This window comes from Panulirus ornatus, chromosome 16, assembly GCF_036320965.1.
Source record: "Panulirus ornatus isolate Po-2019 chromosome 16, ASM3632096v1, whole genome shotgun sequence".
NCBI lineage: Eukaryota > Metazoa > Arthropoda > Malacostraca > Decapoda > Palinuridae > Panulirus > Panulirus ornatus.
Window position 1 is genome coordinate 17,630,764 of NC_092239.1, and position 22,894 is coordinate 17,653,657.

The window sequence follows — 22,894 nt, forward strand, 5'->3', positions numbered from 1 at the left end:
TGACGGTAATGAAATTCAAGGAACGTTAGAAGTATCAAAGGGATCTTGATTAGCACTGAGGAGTTCTGTTTCAATGTATTTTAGTTCTGTGTTGGTCAGAGTAATGTCAGCGGCTATCGATGTATCAAATGGATCATAGTCATCAAGAGCGGCTTCTTTGGACTGTGCTTGAAGTGCCTGTATAGGCTGGTCAGGAATATTAGGGTCGTCACTAGAGTCTAAGAGGCTCACTGGTGTTACCGGCTTCTGACCAGGAGGTGGTGGACGCTTTGGAACTTTGTTCTCTTCTCCCCGTGGATCAAATTCGTCGTCACTTAGATTCCTCTTGGTTCCCGAATCGGAAAGAAGTTCACTCTCTAGAGTTTTTAGTTCAGTCCGGCCGAACTTATCAGCAATTGAAGTATCAAATGGATCAAATTCTACGGATTCCTCTGGTTTTGTTTCTGAAACAGGTTGTAAGGTAGGTCCGAGGTCTGGTGTGGGCGACAAACTAAGGAGATGCTCAGCAGTGAAAGCTGTTTTATCACCTGTTACTGAGAGAGTGGCGACTCCCTCTGTATCACCTGAAACTGCTTCGTTCTTCTTTGTGAAGAGAGTTTCTTCAAGAGCTTTAATTTCAGTTCTGCCGAGCTTATCAGCAATAGAAGTATCAAATGGGTCAAACTCTTCAGCAGTAGTTCCCTCCTCAGGACCCTGCGCTGGGTTAATACAAGGTTGAAGCGGCGCACTACTATCAGTAGGAGTAGCGGCCAGAAGACAAGGTGCTGGAGGTTGTGGTCTTTCTGGTCTTGGAGGTTTCGGTGGTGCTTCAGGCTTCTTAGTTTCTTCTTCTCGGGGGTCGAAGTCGGCAAAATCGTCAGTAACGGAGGTTCCCTCTGCAGTGAGTAATTCGCTCTCGAGGTGTTTAAGTTCTGTCTTTCCAAATTTATTAGCAATGGAAGTATCAAATGGGTCAAATTCCTCGTTTAAGTCTACTGTTTTCGACTCTGATGGAACAAGAAGTTCGCTCTGCGTTGGAGTTCTTGCAGGAGAAGAAGTTAACAAGCACTGGGGTTTGGCCGGGGATGATGGCCGAGATGGTCTTGGGGGTCTCGCTGGCGCCTTTGTTTCTGCACGAGGATCAAAGTCCTGTTCTGGCTCGACTTTCTCGGATGCAGCAACTACCAGAAGTTCGCTCTCAAGTACCTTGAGTTCAGTCTTTCCGAACTGCTCCGCAATTGAAGTGTCAAAGGGATCAAAATCGTCTGCCTCTTTGTCAGAGGATTCAGTTTTTGGTCCAACTTCCGGCTGAAGCGTCGGTTGTTCGTCCACAGGTGTTGTTGCTAACAAACACTTGGGGGTAGGAGGTAAGAGTGGTTTAATTGGCAAATCAAGTACCTTACTTTTGGGTTTCTCACTTGGAACTGTACTTACTTCAGTTTCTTGTCGAGATGATAACAATTCATTTTCAAGGGATTTGAGTTCTGTTTTGCCAAAGTTGTCAGCAATAGACGTATCAAAGGGATCAAAATTGTCGTCTTCTGGAACTTGGTCAACTACGGTTGAAGGTTGAAGGGTTGGGTTGGTGTCTGTGGGTGTTGTAGCAAGAAACTGGACCTGAGCCGGGGCCGGACGAGGAGGGGGAACTTTCTTTGGTTCGGCAAGTTCCTGTTTACCTGGTTGTTGTAACTGGTCAGGCTGAGTGAGTAGTTCTGCTTCTAAAGTTTTTATTTCAACAATGGCAGCTATAGATGTGTCAAACGGATCAAAATCCTCCTCCTGAGTGTCCTGAGAAGGAGCAAGAACAGGGGCGTTGGTGTCCTCGTTATCAGCGCTGGTGAGCAGGCACGGGGGCGGTCTGACTGGGGGCTGAGGTCTGGCTGGGGCTGCTGCGTTAGGCTCTTGTGCTCTTGGGTTAAAGTCAAAATCCGATTCACTCTTCTTCAAAGTTTCTTTTGGTTCTGCCTCAGTGGCAGTGAGTAGCTCAGTCTCAAGGACCTTGAGTTCAGTTTTTCCAAAGCTTTCAGCAATCGAAGTGTCAAAGGGATCAAAGCTCTCAGATTTTGCAAGTTGTTTTTCTGGTTCTGGTTGTAAAGTTTCAGATAGACTGGTATCAGGCTCAGTTAAAGCAAAGGGATCAACAGGCAAGTGTTTGTCTGCTATAGAGGTATCAAAAGGATCGACCTCCTTAGGAGCCTCTTCCTCTCTTTTAGGGGGAGCAGGTCGTGGGGGTGGTGGCTTAGCAGGCTTGACTTTCTGTTTCTCCTCACCTAATACTTCTTCCGCAAAACCAATATCAAACGGATCCTTTTCAGTACTGACACTCTCTTCTGGGCCGAGCACGTGAGAAGCAACTGATGTATCAAATGGATCGTCCTCAAGTTCGTCTGTTTCCTTTTCCTTGGCCTTTGCGACAGACTCTGCAGCTAGGAAGGCAAATTCTGCGTCAAACTCGTCTTCGATCGCGTCCGGCTCAGCAGCTACTAAAGCTTCGTTGGTTACTTCAGATTTATCGATTATATCAAATTCAGCAACAAGGTCTTTCAGGTCAAGATCTTTGCCGTTGTCTGGTTTAGTTTCTTTAGAATCTTGATCGTCTCCAGAAGACTCTAGGAATTCACTTAAGTCAACCTCTTTGTTCCCACCTTCACAACCATTGTTGATAATGACATCAGTATCATGTCTAACTTCATCAGCAGTAGAAGAAACAATTGGCGAAGTAGCTCTAGGGGTGAGAGATACGATTACACCAGGTTCAGGAAGTTCGGTGTCTTGGTTCTCTACGCACAGAATCTCAAGGACATTACCCTCTTCAGGTTTCTGATTATCTTCCTTTTCAGTTACCTCACCGGTCTCTACACTTTCCCCATTGTCACTAAAGTCTGCAAGCAAGTTAACTTCTTGCTGAACTACTCTTCTGCGCTTTGAATTTACTGGGAGTGAGGATGGTTTATCGACACCCTGAACATTGCCAGTCAGAACTTCAACAGCACATCCTAGATTCACAAGTTTCTTCTTTTTCTTTTCTGGCTTCTTTTCCTCACTTGCTTTTGGTTTGGTCTCCTTGGTGTGTAAAACCTTGTCGACCACCGATGTATCAAAGGGATCAGGTTCGTTAGGATCTGTTGTCGTCGGGCTGTCTGGGATGTAGTGGAGCTTTACCTGACCACTCTCTACATTGTCCACATAAGTGGTGTCGAAAACCTCGGTGAACTCGTCAACGTCGACGTCAGGAAGGTCTTCAATAAACTGAAGTGGAGCTGGTTCGGGTTCTGGCTCAGGTTCCTGTTGTGGCTCCTTCTTCTGAGATTCTTCCGCTACTTCATTTTCATCATCGATTCCACCAGCCTCAAGGTCGACCCACTTCTTGCCGGCGGTAGGAACTACGGGAACGGCAGGAGTGGCGCTCTTGACTGCCTCGACGGTCTTTTCCTCCTTCCTTTGGAAAAAGCTCGCCTCCCTGATCTGCACTAGGTTGTCAGAAGTCTTCTTAAGAACGGTGTCGGTAGCAGCGAAGAAATTCCTCCAGTCGTTATCTCCGCCGGTGGCTGAAGACTCCTTTGCCTCTGAGGAACCTGCGGCACCTTCTTCAGGAGGTGCAGAGGTGTCCCGCTGGAGCTGCTCCGACTCCTCACTCTTCTCCTGCTGCTGCTGGGCAAGGCGACGTGCTTCCTCCTCCTTTTCTCTTTTATACTGTTCTAGTTCTTCTGGGGTAAATAACTCATCATCTTTTTCCTTCTTTCCTTTGATCTTCTTTTTGATTCCTTTTTTTATTTTGAGCATCGTATTCCGTCGATGGAGAGACCCTAAAAATGAAGAAAAGCGCATTAATAATTACGTATGTGTGTGTATATATATATATATATATATATATATATATATATATATATATATATATATATATATATATATATTTTTTAATTTTCCAAAAGAAGGAACAGAGAAGGGGGTCAGGTGAGGATATTACCTCTAAGGCCCAGTCCTCTGTTCTTAACGCTACCTCGCTAACGTGGGAAATGGCGAATAGTATGAGAAAAAAAAAAAAAAAAATATATATATATATATATATATATATATATATATATATATATATATATATATATATATATATATATATGTATATATATATATATATATATATATATATATATATATATATATATATATATATATATATATATATATATATATATATATATATACAATATTCAAACTCAAAACAAATATAAGAAAGCAAACCCACGGGGAACCAAACACACTGGAATAGATGTGGTTTTGTGTATCTACTTTTCTCTCTCTCTCTCTCTCTCTCTCTCTCTCTCTCTCTCTCTCTCTCTCTCTCTCTCAGATTACATTTTCTGAGATCTTCTGTTGTCTCACTAACGACCACAATGCCCACCTGCGCCCAAATGATGAAGTTTCCGCTCTAAATAGGTACAAGTCACTTAAGTAAAATCAATTTAAATCCATAACTTGTAATTACACTTGGAATCGTCATAAACCATCTCATACATAGGTGCCCTGGGATCGAGCCCAGGATCATTCTAATAGCATCCAGTGAATGATGACAGTTACACCATCTTGACTGGATGAAAGCTGTCCACATTGCTCTACGTTGTCTGAGGTCAATGTAGATCTGTCACCTTTCTAGCGACCACGAAGCTATAGGACAACCGTGAGCGCCTCATTTCTCTGGTTACCACGCCTTCTTAACTGTGCCTTTTCGTCTGCCCTGCCGTTGTTGAGCCTCTACTTGTTCTACAGGTCTCATTTCGGCAACGGGTCTGCGTGCGTCCTTGCCACTAGGGATTAGACTCTGTGGCAAGCGCCTGGGCGCTGCTTCCAAGAGGTTCTGTGTGGACACCAAGCCACACGAGATCGGGTCGTTATGATTCCTCGTTCTTCCCTCGAACGGCGAAGCTGAGGAATTTCCTTCCTCTCATTCGTCTCCCTTCTCTACCTACAACACATCCACTATTGTCAGGACGACAAACATCAAAAGAGCTATTATTAGTCTTTCTTTTCTTACCCTGATCAAGACATGTTCCTGCCAGAGCCATGTCTTTTACTATAAAAAGAAAAAAGAGAAGCTCTTGAACGATTTCAAAACCAGCGGTAAATTGTCGTGTCCTTATGGATGGTGCCGCCGTATCAGGCATGATTCTCGTGGCGGCGACAGCTTCGTCGAGTCCAATTTCATACGGACAAAGATCCCGGAGTCAGCCAGTCACACAGCAATAACTCTCCTACAGCCAGGCAATCACTGGGCAAGGAAAGTCCAGCTATCGACCAACCAGCCAATCAGAGGGCAAAAACGGTTTAGCTGCCGACAAACCAGCCTATCACAAGGTAAGAACGGTCCAGGAACAATCTACTCAGCCAGTCACAAAGTAAGATTGGTCTCTCTGCCGACCACTTACGCACATCGATGACTTTGCTGCTGGTCAGTCACACAGGAATAACAACCCTGCCCTGACCCAGCTAGTGTTACAACCAGCCAGTCAGCCACAGGTTACTGACAACCCAACAACCGACCACTCAAAATGTATAGACTCTCCTACAACCAATCAAAGGGGACCAAACGATACACTACACAACCAATGGGAGGCCACCAAATATTCTGCGATTCGCTAATCAAAGGACGAGAATCGTGCTTCTACAAACCAATCACAAAACACCAAAGGGACCACAGCTGTCAAAGAATTTCATACATCCTGTGACCATTTCGATGGCAACATTCTCGCTATCATTACATCATGCCTCCATCACACCCTCATCAGCCTCCATCTTGACTCCATCACCCTTTACTGGCCTCCATCTCGACTCAATTTCTCTCAACAGCCTCCATCAGGATGCCATTATTCTAATGAACCTCCTTAATTACTCCATCATCCTGGATGACCTTCATTAGGGTCCTATTGCCCTTAAAGACCTACATGATGACCGCATCGCCATCACTAACCTCCATCTTGACTCCCTCGCCTTCACCAGCCTCCATCTTGACTCCATCAGTTTCACCAACCTTCTTCCATCATCTACTCCATCACACCCTGAGCGTCTCTTAGGTCGACTCTATCATCCTCACAAGTTTCTATTTCGACTCCAAGACGTCCATCACCCGCCACACATCGACTCCATCACCGTCATTTGTAGGAGGTCTTGTCCCGCTGTCACAGCACGGGAGAAGAAAATAATGACATTGATTATTGGCGGGTGAGATGGTTGACGTGGCGGCCAGGTGAAGGTGGCGGCTGGGGGAAGGGGCGGGCGTGGGGGGGGGGGGGGGTAGCTAGGCTAGGCAACGGGAGCAGCCAGGTGAAGGAGGGAGGGAGGGCTAGATGACTGGAACAGCCAGATGAAGGAGGTGGGGGAGGTAGGTCGAATCAGCAAGGTAAATGAGGCGGGGATGTGGAGGGCAGGGGGGCTACGTGACAGGAGCAGCTAAGTGAATGAGGCGGAGGGCCAGACTAGGTGACTGGAGCAAGCAGGAGAATGGAGCAGGGAAGAACTGACAGACCAGGTGACTGAAGCAGCCAGGTAAAGAAGGCAGGAGGAGGGAGGCGGGGGAGAAGGAATGGCGGGAGGGGGGGGGGGGGGGGGGTAGGAGGCAGGCGTGTTGACTGGAGCAGCCAGGTGAGGGTGGGAGGGTTGGGGCAGGAGGAGGAGGGGAGAAAGGCAGGCATTACTCTGGGACCCACACAAAGGTCATCATTAAAGCCGTCTGTGTGACCCGTGGGGTCGAGCATCTCCTGCACCAGGCATTACCGTAATGAGCGGCCAGTCACCAAATGTCGTCAATGAAAGGCTTCGTCCCCAGCGGTGGCAGGCAGGGTTATCATCAATGTCCCAGGTGTTCCTGCTCCTGTTGCTGCTTGTGTCAGTAGATGAATGACCCGCTGTCAACGGCTCACAGCTCATCGTGAAAACAACGCACAGGACACAACCTCCTCCATCCCTGGAACACCCTGGGTGAGGCCAGACCTGCTGCTGTGTGAGTGTCCCCGGAGTGACGCTGGACACCACACAGCCAGCCATCTACTGTGAGAGTACCTACCACCATGGGTGACACTCAGGTAATAAGGACTCTGGTCCAAAGGCAAGCCCGAGGCCCAAGGCTAAAGTGGGAGTGCAGGTGCTCCTTGAACGCTGCTTACTCCCGCACGGGTGCGCTGGAACCAGTGGAGACCTGGGGAAGGAAAGGCAAGTGCAGCGCTGCTTCTAGACGCTAGACAGACTGCGGTACTCTTACCGGCTGGGAGACTGTTACCTTGGCTGATTAGACTACAGAGCAGCTGTCACACACACACACACACACACACACACACACGTCTCCCCATTACACACAGATACAAAAGTTTGCTGACAGCCTTCTACCACATCTCCCGTAGCGAGGTAATATAGGTCACCCCAATATATATATATATATATATATATATATATATATATATATATATATATATATATATATATATATATATATATATATATATATATATATATATATAACCAGGAAACCTTTTACAAATTGTACTGGGGTTATACTCTCCCCTTACCCAAAAGCTCCTGCCGTTCCGAGGACACGCCACAGTCGGTCGCAGGGGCAGAATGAGAATTCTTTGAAGTGGTAGGGTCTTTGACGAGGCTGTACTCTCGTCAAATGACGAGAACACAGACGCGCAAAAGGTAACTTTCCACTCGCAAATGTAACCCTGGAGAGACGGAGTCCGACAATTCTCTCTCTGTATATATATATATATATATATATATATATATATATATATATATATATATATATATATATATCCAAAGCTCCATCAGCCAGGATCGAACCTGGGACCCCTTGTGCAAGAGGCAGGCATGCTAACCGCTAGGCTAAGGGACTGTATAATAGGAAACAACTATTCGAAATACTAAATACTCGAATACCCTTCGTCTCACTATCGTGAGCAACGGGGTATTCGAGTACTTAGTATTTAGTATTTCGAATAGTTGTTTCCTATTATACAGTCCCTTAGCCTAGCGGTTAGCATGCCTGCCTCTTGCACAAGGGGTCCCAGGTTCGATCCTGGCTGATGGAGTTTTGTATGTTCTATGAAGGTGCGCGTTCATATACACTTTATTCGTATATATATATATTCTTTTTTTTTTTTTTTTTTTTTTTTTATACTTTGTCGCTGTCTCCCGCGTTTGCGAGGTAGCGCAAGGAAACAGACGAAAGAAATGGCCCAACCCCCATACACACGTACATACACACGTCCACACACGCAAATATACATACCTACACAGCTTTCCATGGTTTACCCCAGACGCTTCACATGCCTTGATTCAATCCACTGACAGCACGTCAACCCCTGTATACCACATCGCTCCAATTCACTCTATTTCTTGCCCTCCTTTCACCCTCCTGCATGTTCAGGCCCCGATCACACAAAATCTTTTTCACTCCATCTTTCCACCTCCAATTTGGCCTCCCTCTTCTCCTCGTTCCCTCCACCTCCGACACATATATCCTCTTGGTCAATCTTTCCTCACTCATTCTCTCCATGTGCCCAAACCATTTCAAAACACCCTCTTCTGCTCTCTCAACCACGCTCTTTTTATTTCCACACATCTCTCTTACCCTTACGTTACTTACTCGATCAAACCACCTCACACCACACATTGTCCTCAATCATCTCATTTCCAGCACATCCATCCTCCTGCGCACAACTCTATCCATAGCCCACGCCTCGCAACCATACAACATTGTTGGAACCACTATTCCTTCAAACATACCCATTTTTGCTTTCCGAGATAATGTTCTCGACTTCCACACATTTTTCAAGGCTCCCAAAATTTTCGCCCCCTCCCCCACCCTATGATCCACTTCCGCTTCCATGGTTCCATCCGCTGACAGATCCACTCCCAGATATCTAAAACACTTCACTTCCTCCAGTTTTTCTCCATTCAAACTCACCTCCCAATTGACTTGACCCTCAACCCTACTGTACCTAATAACCTTGCTCTTATTCACATTTACTCTTAACTTTCTTCTTCCACACACTTTACCAAACTCAGTCACCAGCTTCTGCAGTTTCTCACATGAATCAGCCACCAGCGCTGTATCATCAGCGAACAACAACTGACTCACTTCCCAAGCTCTCTCATCCCCAACAGACTTCATACTTGCCCCTCTTTCCAGGACTCTTGCATTTACCTCCCTAACAACCCCATCCATAAACAAATTAAACAACCATGGAGACATCACACAACCCTGCCGCAAACCTACATTCACTGAGAACCAATCACTTTCCTCTCTTCCTACACGTACACATGCCTTACATCCTCGATAAAAACTTTTCACTGCTTCTAACAACTTGCCTCCCACACCATATATTCTTAATACCTTCCACAGAGCATCTCTATCAACTCTATCATATGCCTTCTCCAGATCCATAAATGCTACATACAAATCCATTTGCTTTTCTAAGTATTTCTCACATACATTCTTCAAAGCAAACACCTGATCCACACATCCTCTACCACTTCTGAAACCGCACTGCTCTTCCCCAATCTGATGCTCTGTACATGCCTTCACCCTCTCAATCAATACCCTCCCATATAATTTACCAGGAATACTCAACAAACTTATACCTCTGTAATTTGAGCACTCACTCTTATCCCCTTTGCCTTTGTACAATGGCACTATGCACGCATTCCGCCAATCCTCAGGCACCTCACCATGAGTCATACATACATTAAATAACCTTACCAACCAGTCAACAATACAGTCACCCCCTTTTTTAATAAATTCCACTGCAATACCATCCAAACCTGCTGCCTTGCCGGCTTTCATCTTCCGCAAAGCTTTTACTACCTCTTCTCTGTTTACCAAATCATTTTCCCCAACCCTCTCACTTTGCACACCACCTCGACCAAAACACCCTATATCTGCCACTCTGTCATCAGACACATTCAACAAACCTTCAAAATACTCATTCCATCTCCTTCTCACATCACCACTACTTGTTATCACCTCCCCATTTACGCCCTTCACTGAAGTTCCCATTTGCTCCCTTGTCTTACGCACCCTATTTACCTCCTTCCAGAACATCTTTTTATTCTCCCTAAAATTTACTGATAGTCTCTCACCCCAACTCTCATTTGCCCTTTTTTTCACCTCTTGCACCTTTCTCTTGACCTCCTGTATATATATATATATATATATATATATATATATATATATATATATATATATATATATATATATATATATATATATACATGTATATATATTGGAAAGGATCACAATTTTGCGCATGATCAAGTATATTCCTATGAGTCCACGGGGAAAATGAAACATGATAAATTCCCAAGTGCACTTTCGTGTAATAATCACATCATCAGGGGAGATACAAGAGAAATATAACTGTCAGTTGACATACAACGGAGAGACGTAGCTAGGACGCCATTTGGTAAACATGTGATTGTCCAAATGACGTCCTAGCTTCGTTTCTGCGTTGTATATGAACTAACTTATATTTCTCTCTTGTATCTCCCCTGATGATGTGATTCTTACACGAAAGTGCACTTGGGGACTTACCGTGTTTCATTTTCCCCGTAGGCTTATAGGAATATATATATATATATATATATATATATATATATATATATATATATATATATATATATATATATATAGAGAGAGAGAGAGAGAGAGAGAGAGAGAGAGAGAGAGAGAGAGAGAGAGAGAGAGAGAGAGAGAGAGAGAGAGAGAGAGAGAGAGCGGTGGCTGGAAATCCTCCCTCCAGTTTTTACTTTTCCAAAAGAAGGAACAGAGAAGGAGTCTAAGTGAGGATTTTCCCCTCTTAGGCTCAGTCCTCTGTTCTTAATGCTACCTCGCTAATGCGGGAATGGCGAATATGTATGAATATATATATATATATATATATATATATATATATATATATATATATATATATTGCACACAGTTGAGCAGCGTCATCAACTTATTCGGTATGGTGGTATACGGACGTGTGGTGGTTGTGTCTAGCGACATCTTGAGCCGTAAGAGAGATATGATGATGACGGGAGACAGTACCCGTGGGCCCCCGCCATTACCAGGGAGGCGTCTCTCCCGGCCTAAGCTGCTGAGGCAACAGCCTCTCGTTCGTTGTTCTGGGTAATGGTTCCGCTGCTGCTGCTGGCCTGACCTGCGCCTGAAGGCTGTGCACCACACGTTGCACTTGGTCACTGTCTCAACGTGGGCACAGCTCGTGTGCATGTGGCTGCCATTCCTATATGTGACGGTACAATGGTACGATCCTTGTGCGCAGCAGTAAGAGCACTGAGCACGACGGTACGATCCCTGAGCACGACGGGACGATCCCTGAGCATGACGGTGCGATCTCCAAGCACGACGGGACGATCCCCGAGCACGACGGTACGATCACTGAGCACGACGGTATGATCCCCGAGCACGACGGTACGATCTCCAAGCACGACGGGACGATCCCCGAGCACGACGGTACGATCCCCAAGCACGACGGGACGATCCCCGAGCACGACGGTACGATCTCCAAGCACGACGGGACGATCCCCGAGCACGACGGTACGATCCCTGAGCACGACAGGACGATTCTTGAAGCCTGTCGGTACTATTCCTGAGCACGATAGTAAGAGCACTGAACACAACGGTACGATCCTTGACCGCGACGGTAAAAGCAGTGAGCACGACGCGTCGGTACGATCCTCGAGATATGTTGGTACGATCAGTGCAAAACGACGGACAGAGCATTGAGCACTCTGGGTATAATTACGGCCTGGATTTTGATCAAACTTCAAATACCAGGTCAAAGGTCATGCCGTCATATCCAAAGGTCGCACTGTCGTGCTCAAGCGATTTATTACAGACGAAAACTGCTGTTTAAACGACATCTGGTCGGCGCTGCCAGACGTATGTGAGGTCAACAGACTAATACAAGGGTCAGTGGGTCCAGTCAGGCGAGGTTCTGGGTTCAGTCAGGCGAGGTTCTCGAACAGGACCATGGAGGCGCGGGTGTCCACTGTGATAATGCTCTTCCTGTTGCTCCTGTTGCTATTGTATTACTGTCGCAACTGTTAACTGTTAACAAACGATACTCATGCAACTGCTGCTACAACTGCTGTATTAGCTGCTGTTGTTGCCACCCTCGCTGTTCTAGTCACTCGCATGTTAATCTAATGATGTGTTTTCTATGGCTGCAGTTTAGGAGAGAAGCCGTTGTAAAAACTATATCTAATGCTGTGTGTGTATGTGTGCTGTGTGTGTGTGTGTGTGTGTGTGTGTGTGTGTGTGTGTGTGTGTGTGTGTGTGTGTGTGTGTTCCAGCACGACTAACACAGGAACACATTCCTGGAAAAACAAAAGAAATACCGACAAGGACATGCAAATGTCTCTCTTATCTCCCTCGCGGTGAAGTAATGGCTTAAATTACCGCAGAGTTTTGTGGTATCAACCGGAATCGATAAGTGTATGACTCCTGACCTTGAAGATCATATTCAGGGCCTAAAACTCAAATGTGAGATATATTCATCAAACCTATCCATCTATAGATATCTATATCTATCTACTCACACACACACATACACACACACACACACACACACATATATATATATATATATATATATATATATACATATATATATATATATATATATATATATATATATATATATATATATATATATATATATATATATATATATATATTCCCAAACTATTCGCCATTTCCCGAGTTAGCGAGGTAGCGTTAAGAACAGAGGACTGGGCCTTTGGGGGAATATCCTCACCTAACCCCCTCCTCTGTTCCTTCTTTTGGAAAATTAAAAAAAAAAAAAAAAGAGAAGGGAGGATTTCCAGCCCCCCGCTCTCTCCCCTTTTAGTCGCCTTCTACGACACGCAGGGAATACGTGCTAAGTATTCTTTCTCCCCTATGCCCAGGGATATATATATATATATATATATATATATATATATATATATATATATATATATATATATATATATATATACATATATATCATTTATTTTATTTAGTTTGCTTTGTCGCTGTCTCACGCGTACGCGAAGTAGCGCAAGGAAACAGAGGAAAGAATGGCCTAACCCACCCACATACGCATATATATACATACACGTCCACACACGCAAATATACATACATATACATCTCAACGTATACATATATATACACACACAGACATATACATATATACAAATGTACATAATTCATAGTCTGCCTTTATACATTCCCATCGCCACCTCGCCACACATGAAATAACAACCCCCTCCCCACCTCATGAGTGCGAGGTAGCGCTAGGAAAAGATAACAAAGGCTACATTCGTTCACACTCAGTCTCTAGCTGTCATGTAATAATCCACCGAAACCACAGTTCCCTTTCCACATCCAGGCCCCACAAAACTTTCCATGGTTTACCCCAGACGCTTCACATGCCCTGGTTCAATCCACAGACAGCACGTCGACCCCGGTATACGACATCGATCCAATTCACTCTATTCCTTGCACGCCTTTCACCCTCCTTCATGTTCAGGCCCCGATAACTTAAAATCTTTTTCACCCCATCTTTCCACATCCAATTTGGTATCCCACTTCTCCTCATTCCCTCAACCTCTGACACATATATCCTCTTGGACAATCTTTCCTCACTCATTCTCTCCATGTGACCAAACCATTTCAAAACACCATCTTCTGCTCTCTCAACCTCACTCTTTTTATTTCCACACATCTCTCTTACCCTTACATTACTTACTCGATCAAACCACCTCACACCACATATTGTCCTCAAACATCTCATTTCCAGCACATCCACCCTCATCCGCACAACTCTATCCATAGCCCACGCCTCACAACCATACAACATCGTTGGAACCACTATTTCTTCAAACATACCCATTTTTGCTTTCCGAGATAATGTTCTCGACTTCCACACATCCACACTGGAATTTCAGATACTGCATTACTATATCCATAAAACTGGATTAGAATAACTTCCTTAATGAATCTTCACGAAAATCTGGACTACAGTGACGGCACCCTTTATCTTCACAACACTGAGGTCACACTAACTGCATTACTATATCATTAGAATTATGATTAGAATATCTTCCTTACGGTATCTTCACCAACAATTGGAAAACAGTGACCGCCCCACGGTATCTTCACTACCACTGAGGTCACACTAACTGCATTACTATATCATTAGAATTATGATTAGAATATCTTCCTTACTGTGTCTTCACCAACAATTGGAAAACAGTGACCGCTCCACGGTATCTTCACTACCACTGGGATTACAGTAACTTCACAACTATATCCTTAAAATTCCATTAAAGTTACTGTATCTTCATAAACAACTGGACAACAGTGACTGTCATACTGTATCTTCACTACCATTGAAATTACAATAAATGCATTACTATATCCATAAGACTGGATTAGAATAACTTTCTTAATATATCTTCACTAACCACTGGACAACAGCGACCGCTCAACTGTATCTTCACTACAACTGAGATTACAGTAACTGCATTACTATATCATTAAAACTGGATTAGAATATCTTCTTACTGTACCTTCATCAACAATTGGAAAACAGTGACCGCCCCACGGTATCTTCACTACCACTGGGATTACAGTAACTTCACAACTATATCCTTAAAACTGGATTAGAGTAAGTTACTGTATCTTCACAAATAACTAGACAACAGTGACCGTCATACTGTATCTTCACTACCACTAAAATTACAGTAAATGCATTACTATATCCATAAGACTGGATTAGAAAAACTTTCTTAATATATCTTCAATAACAACTGGACAACAGCGACTGCTCAACTGTATCTTCACTACTACGGAGATTACAATAACAGCATTTCTATATCCTTGATACTCGATTCAAATAACTTCCTGATTATATCTTCACTACCAACTGGAGTATAGTCACTTTATTCATAAACCCAATACAGTGTTTTACATTGCCAATAGTGTACATATAACAAATATATATTAATATATTCCTAGTCTGGGTTGTCATACACACAGTACCTAAAGAAGAGGTTATTTCTTATATTTGCTCTCGTTCTCCCAGTGTCCCCAAAGATCCAATACCAAACGTCATTGACCTAAGAAAGTCTCAGTCTATCTTTTGTGATTTTTGTTTGAAACATATAACTTCACTACTATGTGAGAGTTGAAATTCACCATATTTCCGTAAGTATCCAGGATATACGTTGTAATGACTGGCTTTCATTTTGTTCAGGTTAAGAGTTGGAGATTATCGATAGTAATGACAGACACAATCGATCATATGGAAAGGCCAAGGGTTTTGGAAATGGAACCAAAGCCCCAAAGAGATTCCCGAAGAAGACGACGACGACCAAGACGACCACGATCACACCAGCAGCAGAGAGTGGACCATTCCACATATACCCAGGATTATGAAATAGGAGAACAATACACGACCATGGAGGTTCCAGAAGAAAGTGCAATGATGCCTGACAAGGGGCCATTCCCATCATACCCTGACATGGTACCAATCCAACCACACTCTGACATGGTAGAATTCCCACAATCCCCTCACATGTTCCAGGGTCATATAGAAAGTCCAGGGGTTTTGGAAATGGAACCTACGCCCGAAAGTGTTCCCCGAAGAAGAAGACGACGACGACGACGACGACCACGCCACCAGCAGAGCGTGGACCATTCCACATGTCCCCAGGGTTATGAAATAGGAGAACAACACACGACAATGGAGGTTCCAGAAGAAACTCCAATGGTGCCCTTGGAGGTTCTCCCACCACCCCCTACAGAAGAAGTAGTCCCACCACCCCGTCTCGGGGAACTTCCTACACCAACCTGTTCCCAGGAACTTCTCCCTCTACCCCGTTCCGTGGAAATTCTCCCTATACCCCGTCCCCTGGTTCTACTCCCACTACTCCGTTCTAGCCAACTTCCACCACCCCTTCCCCTGGAACTTCTCCCACCACCCACTCCCTTGGTTATCATCCCACCATCCCGTCCCCTGGCTCTCCTCCCACCAACCAGAACCAGTCACCTGGATCTCCTCCCAATACCTTTTCCCCTGCTTCTCCCAACACCCCGTCTCTTGGCTCTACTCCCAGCACCCCGTCTATTGGCTATACTCCCAGCACCCCGTCGCCTGGCTCTACTCCCACCACCCAGTCGCTTGGAAATCCCAATACTCCTGTCCCCAGGGAATACTTCCACCACCCCGTCCCCTGGCACAACTACCAATACCCCTGTCTCCCGCCTCGACCTTGGAGTTTCCGGAGAAGTCTCCAGAGGAGACTGCTGCCATGGTCCTAGTGAGTGCAGAAGAAAGCCTCGCTCCACTTTCCGACGTACCTTATCCCGTTGTCTCAGGTGGCTCGGCAGGATCACTTGTCCCTGTTGTGTTAGACGTCCTCGGATTTCTGGTCATTGAGAGCCAAGCAGGCACTGACACCTTTTAGTTATCCCCAACGCCATGACCTGGCAGCTAAAATGGATATTTCATTTCTAAAATGGCTGTAAATATGTACTGTAGCTGCAGTAAACAGAGAAACTCGACTGTGTCATATACACCCCAGCTGCAGTGAACAGAAAAGAAATGACAAGACATATGCATATGCAATCTTGCCACAGTCAACAGAGTAGGTCATACGTATCTATCTACCTATCTATCTATCTATATCTATCTATATTTCTATCTATCTATTTGTCCATAACTCTGATACCTATTCCCATCAGGAACTTCCATCAAGGGGGTGGCCTCAGCAAAAGTGTCCACTTAACTCTGTCCTTACTTGCCTCTCTCGCATATACCATTAGACACATTCTTCCACTATTTCTCTTCCACTCTATGGACTTCCTTTCACACCAACCCTTCTCTTTCATTCTCTTTCCTCATGTCACAGGTGGTTTGACTCTCACATCAAACCCTTTAACTCTACTATCACACATTCTGTAAACTCCACATCTTTCATTCCAACCACGAGCCCAAACCACCTCAAAGTATGTTTAACCTAGTCTACCACTCCACAATGTATTCCCCTTACATTCCCTGTCATACACCCCCTCATTTCATATTTCACTCCATCTAGTCATACCACATGCTCCTATCATATCGTGTTTCATTTTCCCCGTGGACTCATATATATAAATTGTAAGTACAGGGAACTGAAGTTATACTCTAGGCTATCTATGGGAGTTCCCTACTTGTAGGTTAGTTTGATGCTGTTGTTTTGCTTATATAGATACTCCATAGGTCAACGCTCTGTCCTACTTGCTGCTTGGTGCAAGAGCATTTAATTGACATTGACATTACCAGTGAATATTTTCTGTTTTGACTCATATTTCTTAGCCTAACCATCCCAGTGAAATTAACTACCTCGCTAATGCGGGAAATAGCGAATAGTTTGAAAGAAAGAAAAGAATATATATATATATATATATATATATATATATATATATATATATATATATATACATATGGAGACATCACACACCCCTGCCGCAAACCTACATTCACTGAGAACCAATCACTTTCCTCTCTTCCTACACGTACACATGCCTTACATCCTCGATAAAAACTTTTCACTGCTTCAAACAACTTTCCTCCCACACCATATATTCTCAATACCTTCCACAGAGCATCTCTATCAACTCTATCATATGCCTTCTCCAGATCCATAAATGCTACATACAAATCCATTTGCTTTTCTAAGTATTTCTCACATACATTCTTCAAAGCAAACACCTGATCCACACATCCTCTACCACTTCTGAAACCACACTGCTCTTCCCCAATCTGATGCTCTGTACATGCCTTCACCCTCTCAATCAATACCCTCGCATATAATTTACCAGGAATACTCAACAAACTTATACCTCTGTAATTTGAGCACTCACTCTTATCCCCTTTGCCTTTGTACAATGGCACTATGCACGCATTCCGCCAATCCTCAGTCACCTCACCATGAGTCATACATACATTAAATAACCTTACCAACCAGTCAACAATACAGTCACCCCCTTTTTTAATAAATTCCACTGCAATACCATCCAAACCTGCTGCCTTGCCGGCTTTCATCTTCCGCAAAGCTTTCACTACCTCTTCTCTGTTTACCAAATCATTTTCCCTAACCCTCTCACTTTGCACACCACCTCGACCAAAACACCCTATATCTGCCACTCTATCATCAAACACATTCAACAAACCTTCAAAATAATCACTCCATCTCCTTCTCACATCACCACTACTTGTTATCACCTCCCCATTTGCGCCCTTCACTGAAGTTCCCATTTGCTCCCTTGTCTTACGCACTTTATTTACCTCCTTCCAGAACATCTTTTTATTCTCCCTAAAATTTAATGATACTCTCTCACCCCAACTGTCATTTGCCCTTTTTTTCACCTCTTGCACCTTTCTCTTGACCTCCTGTCTCTTTCTTTTATACATCTCCCACTCAATTGCATTTTTTCCCTGCAAAAATCGTCCAAATGCTTCTCTCTTCTCTTTCACTAATACTCTTACTTCTTCATCCCACCACTCACTACCCTTTCTAATCAACCAACCTCCCACTCTTCTCATGCCACAAGCATCTTTTGCGCAATCCATCATTGATTCCCTAAATACATCCCATTCCTCCCCCACGAAAGAAATGGCCCAACCCACCCCCATACACATGTATATACATACACGTCCACGCATGCAAATATACATACCTACACAGCTTTCCATGGTTTACCCCAGACGCTTCACATGCCCTGATTCAATCCACTGACAGCACGTCAACCCCGGTATACCACATCGATCCAATTCACTCTATTCCTTGCCCTCCTTTCACCCTCCTGCATGTTCAGGCCCCGATCACACAAAATCTTTTTCACTCCATCTTTCCACTTCCAATTTGGTCTCCCACTTCTCCTCGTTCCCTCCACCTCCGACACATATATCCTCTTGGTCAATCTTTCCTCACTCATTCTCTCCATGTGCCCAAACCATTTCAAAACACCCTCTTCTGCTCTCTTAACCACGCTCTTTTTATTTCCACACATCTCTCTTACCCTTACGTTACTTACTCGATCAAACCACCTCACACCACACATTGTCCTCAAACATCTCATTTCCAGCACATCCACCCTCCTGCGCACAACTCTATCCATAGCTCACGCCTCGCAACCATACAACATTGTTGGAACCACTATTCTTTCAAACATACCCATTTTTGCTTTCCGAGATAATGTTCTTGACTTCCACACATTCTTCAAGGCTCCCAGGATTTTCGCCACCTCCCCCACCCTATGATCCACTTCCGCTTCCATGGTTCCATCCGCTGCCAGATCAACTCCCAGATATCTAAAACACTTTACTTCCTCCAGTTTTTCTCCATTCAAACTTACCTCCCAATTGACCTGACCCTCAACCCTACTGTACCTAATAACCTTGCTCTTATTCACATTTACTCTTAACTTTCTTCTTTCACACACTTTACCAAACTCAGTCACCAGCTTCTGCAGTTTCTCACATGAATCAGACACCAGCGCTGTATCATCAGCGAACAACAACTGACTCACTTCCTAAGCTCTCTCATCCACAACAGACTTCATACTTGCCCCCCTTTCCAAAACTCTTGCATTCACCTCCCTAACAACCCCATCCATAAACAAATTAAACAACCATGGAGACATCACACACCCCTGCCGCAAACCTACATTCACTGAGAACCAATCACTTTCCTCTTCCTACACGTACACATGCCTTACATCCTCGATAAAAACTTTTCACTGCTTCTAACAACTTGCCTCCCACACCATATATTCTCAATACCTTCCACAGAGCACCTCCTTCAACTCTATCATATGACTTCTCCAGATCCATAAATGCTACATACAAATCCATTTGCTTTTCTAAGTATTTCTCACATACATTCTTCAAAGCAAACACCTGATCCACACATCCTCTACCACTTCTGAAACCACACTGCTCTTCCCCAATCTGATGCTCTGTACATGCCTTCACCCTCTCAATCAATACCCTCCCATATAATTTACCAGGAATACTCAACAAACTTATACCTCTGAAATTTGAGCACTCACTCTTATCCCCTTTGCCTTTGTACAATGGCACTATGCACGCATTCCGCCAATCCTCAGTCACCTCACCATGAGTCATACATACATTAAATAACCTTACCAACCAGTCAACAATACAGTCACCCCCTTTTTTAATAAATTCCACTGCAATACCATCCAAACCTGCTGCCTTGCCGGCTTTCATCTTCCGCAAAGCTTTTACTACCTCTTCTCTGTTTACCAAATCATTTTCCCTAACCCTCTCACTTTGCACACCACCTCGACCAAAACACCCTATATCTGCCACTTTATCATCAAACACATTCAACAAACCTTCAAAATACTCACTCCATCTCCTTCTCACATCACCACTACTTGTTATCACCTCCCCATTTGCGCCCTTCACTGAAGTTCCCATTTGCTCCCTTGTCTTACGCACTTTATTTACCTCCTTCCAGAACATCTTTTTATTCTCCCTAAAATTTAATGATACCCTCTCACCCCAACTCTCATTTGCCCTCTTTTTCACCTCTTGCACCTTTCTCTTGACCTCCTGTCTCTTTCTTTTATACATCTCCCACTCAATTGCATTTTTTCCCAGCAAAAATCGTCCAAATGCCTCTCTCTTCTCTTTCACTAATAATCTTACTTCTTCATCCCACCACTCACTACCCTTTCTAATCAACCCACCTCCCACTCTTCTCATGCCACAAGCATCTTTTGCGCAATCCATCACTGATTCCCTAAATACATCCCATTCCTCCCCCACTCCCCTTACTTCCATTGTTCTCACCTTTTTCCATTCTGTACTCAGTCTCTCCTGGTACTTCCTCACACAAGTCTCCTTCCCAAGCTCACTTACTCTCACCACCCTCTTCACCCCAATATTCACTCTTCTTTTCGGAAAACCCATACAAATCTTCACCTTAGCCTCCACAAGATAATGATCAGACGTCACTCCAGTTGCACCTCTCAGCACATTAACATCCAAAAGTCTCTCTTCCGCGCGCCTGTCAATTAACACGTAAACCAATAACGCTCTCTGGTCATCTCTCCTACTCACATACGTATACTTATGTATATCTCGCTTTTTAAACCAGGTATTCCCAATCACCAGTCCTTTTTCACCACATAAATCTACAAGCTCTTCACCATTTCCATCTACAACACTGAACACCCCATGTATACCAATTATTCCGTCAATTGCCACATTACTCACCTTTGCATTCAAATCACCCATCACTATAACCCGGTCTCGTGCATCAAAACCACTAACACACTCATTCAGCTGCTCCCAAAACAATTGCCTCTCATGATCTTTCTTCTCATGCCCAGGTGCATATGCACCAATAATCACCCATCTCTCTCCATCAACTTTCAGTTTTACCCATATTAATCGAAAATTTACTTTCTTACATTCTATCACATACTCCCACAACTCCTGTTTCAGGAGTACTGCTACTCCTTCCCTTCCTCTTGTCCTCTCACTAACCCCTGACTTTACTCCCCAGACATTCCCAAACCACTCTTCCCCTTTACCCTTGAGCTTCGTTTCACTCAGAGCCAAAACATCCAGGTTCCTTTCCTCAAACATACTACCTATATATATATATATATATATATATATATATATATATATATATATATATATATATATATATATATATATATATATATATATATATATATATATATATATATATATATATATATATATATATATATATATATATATATATATATATATATATATATATATATATATATAAATATATATATATATATATATATATATATATATATATATATATATATATATATATATATATATTTTTTTTTTTTAAACTATTCGCCATTTCCCGCGTTAGCGAGGTAGCGTTAAGAACAGAGAACTGGGCCACTGAGGGAATATCCTCACCTGGTCCCCTTCTCTGTTCCTTCTTTTTGAAAAAAAAAAAAAAAAAAAAAAAAAAAATATATATATATATATATATATATATATATATATATATATATATATATATATATATATATATATATATATATATATATATTCTTAACACATCCCACGAAGCATTCCATTCGACTCTGTTAAACTCTTTATCAAGATCCATAAATGCCCTGTACACCTTCTTACCTTTCGCTACATACTTTCCCACAGTCTTTCTCATAATAAAAATCTGCTCTATACATCCCCTACCTTTTATAAGACCCATTTCTCCTCTCTCAATCTGTTTGTAGTTATTTCCATCACTCTTGCATGCACTTTTCAAGGTATAATTAACAGACTTTTTCCCGTTAATTTGTAGATACATCCTTTGTACCTTTTCCATTGTATAAAAGAACAATTATGCCTTTAATCCAATCCTAAGGCACGATCTTCTAATTCTATGCTTAGTCACATATCAAGTGCATCCACTATTTCAAAGTTTCTCCTCCATACTCCTGCATTTTAGCAAAAATTCCATGCATTTCCTCCTTTCAATTTCATTTGTGCCCTTTTTAATGCCCTTTTTCCTACAGACAACTGCACTTTTATCCTTTTCCTTCTATCATCTATACCCATGCATGTAATAACTGTTGAAACACCGTTTGCCATATTGATATGTTCTTCAAAATACTCTTTCCATCTTCATTTTACTTACTTCTTTTGTTTCAGCAACTACCTTCCTCACTTCTCTAATTTTTATTTCCATTCTTACATCCAGGTCTTTCCTTTTGTCACCTTCTTCCAAAGTAATGTCTTATTTTTCCCTAAACGATTATCTCTTTCCTTTCCTCTTTTAACTTTCTGACATTC

At 43.2% G+C, this 22,894-nt stretch overlaps 1 protein-coding gene across 2 annotated transcripts in view; it reads right to left on the bottom strand.

The window, feature by feature from the left end:
* Nucleotides 1–15: 15 nt before the first annotated feature.
* Nucleotides 16–22,894, bottom strand: part of stnA (stoned A) — a 69,402-nt gene continuing 46,523 nt past the window's right edge. For both annotated transcript variants that reach the window (XM_071671367.1, XM_071671368.1), the window contains exon 2: nt 16–3,785. In XM_071671367.1, coding sequence (XP_071527468.1) covers nt 16–3,762 — 3,747 coding nt within the window. In that variant the 5' untranslated portion in view covers nt 3,763–3,785. The remainder of the gene's footprint in view (nt 3,786–22,894) is intronic.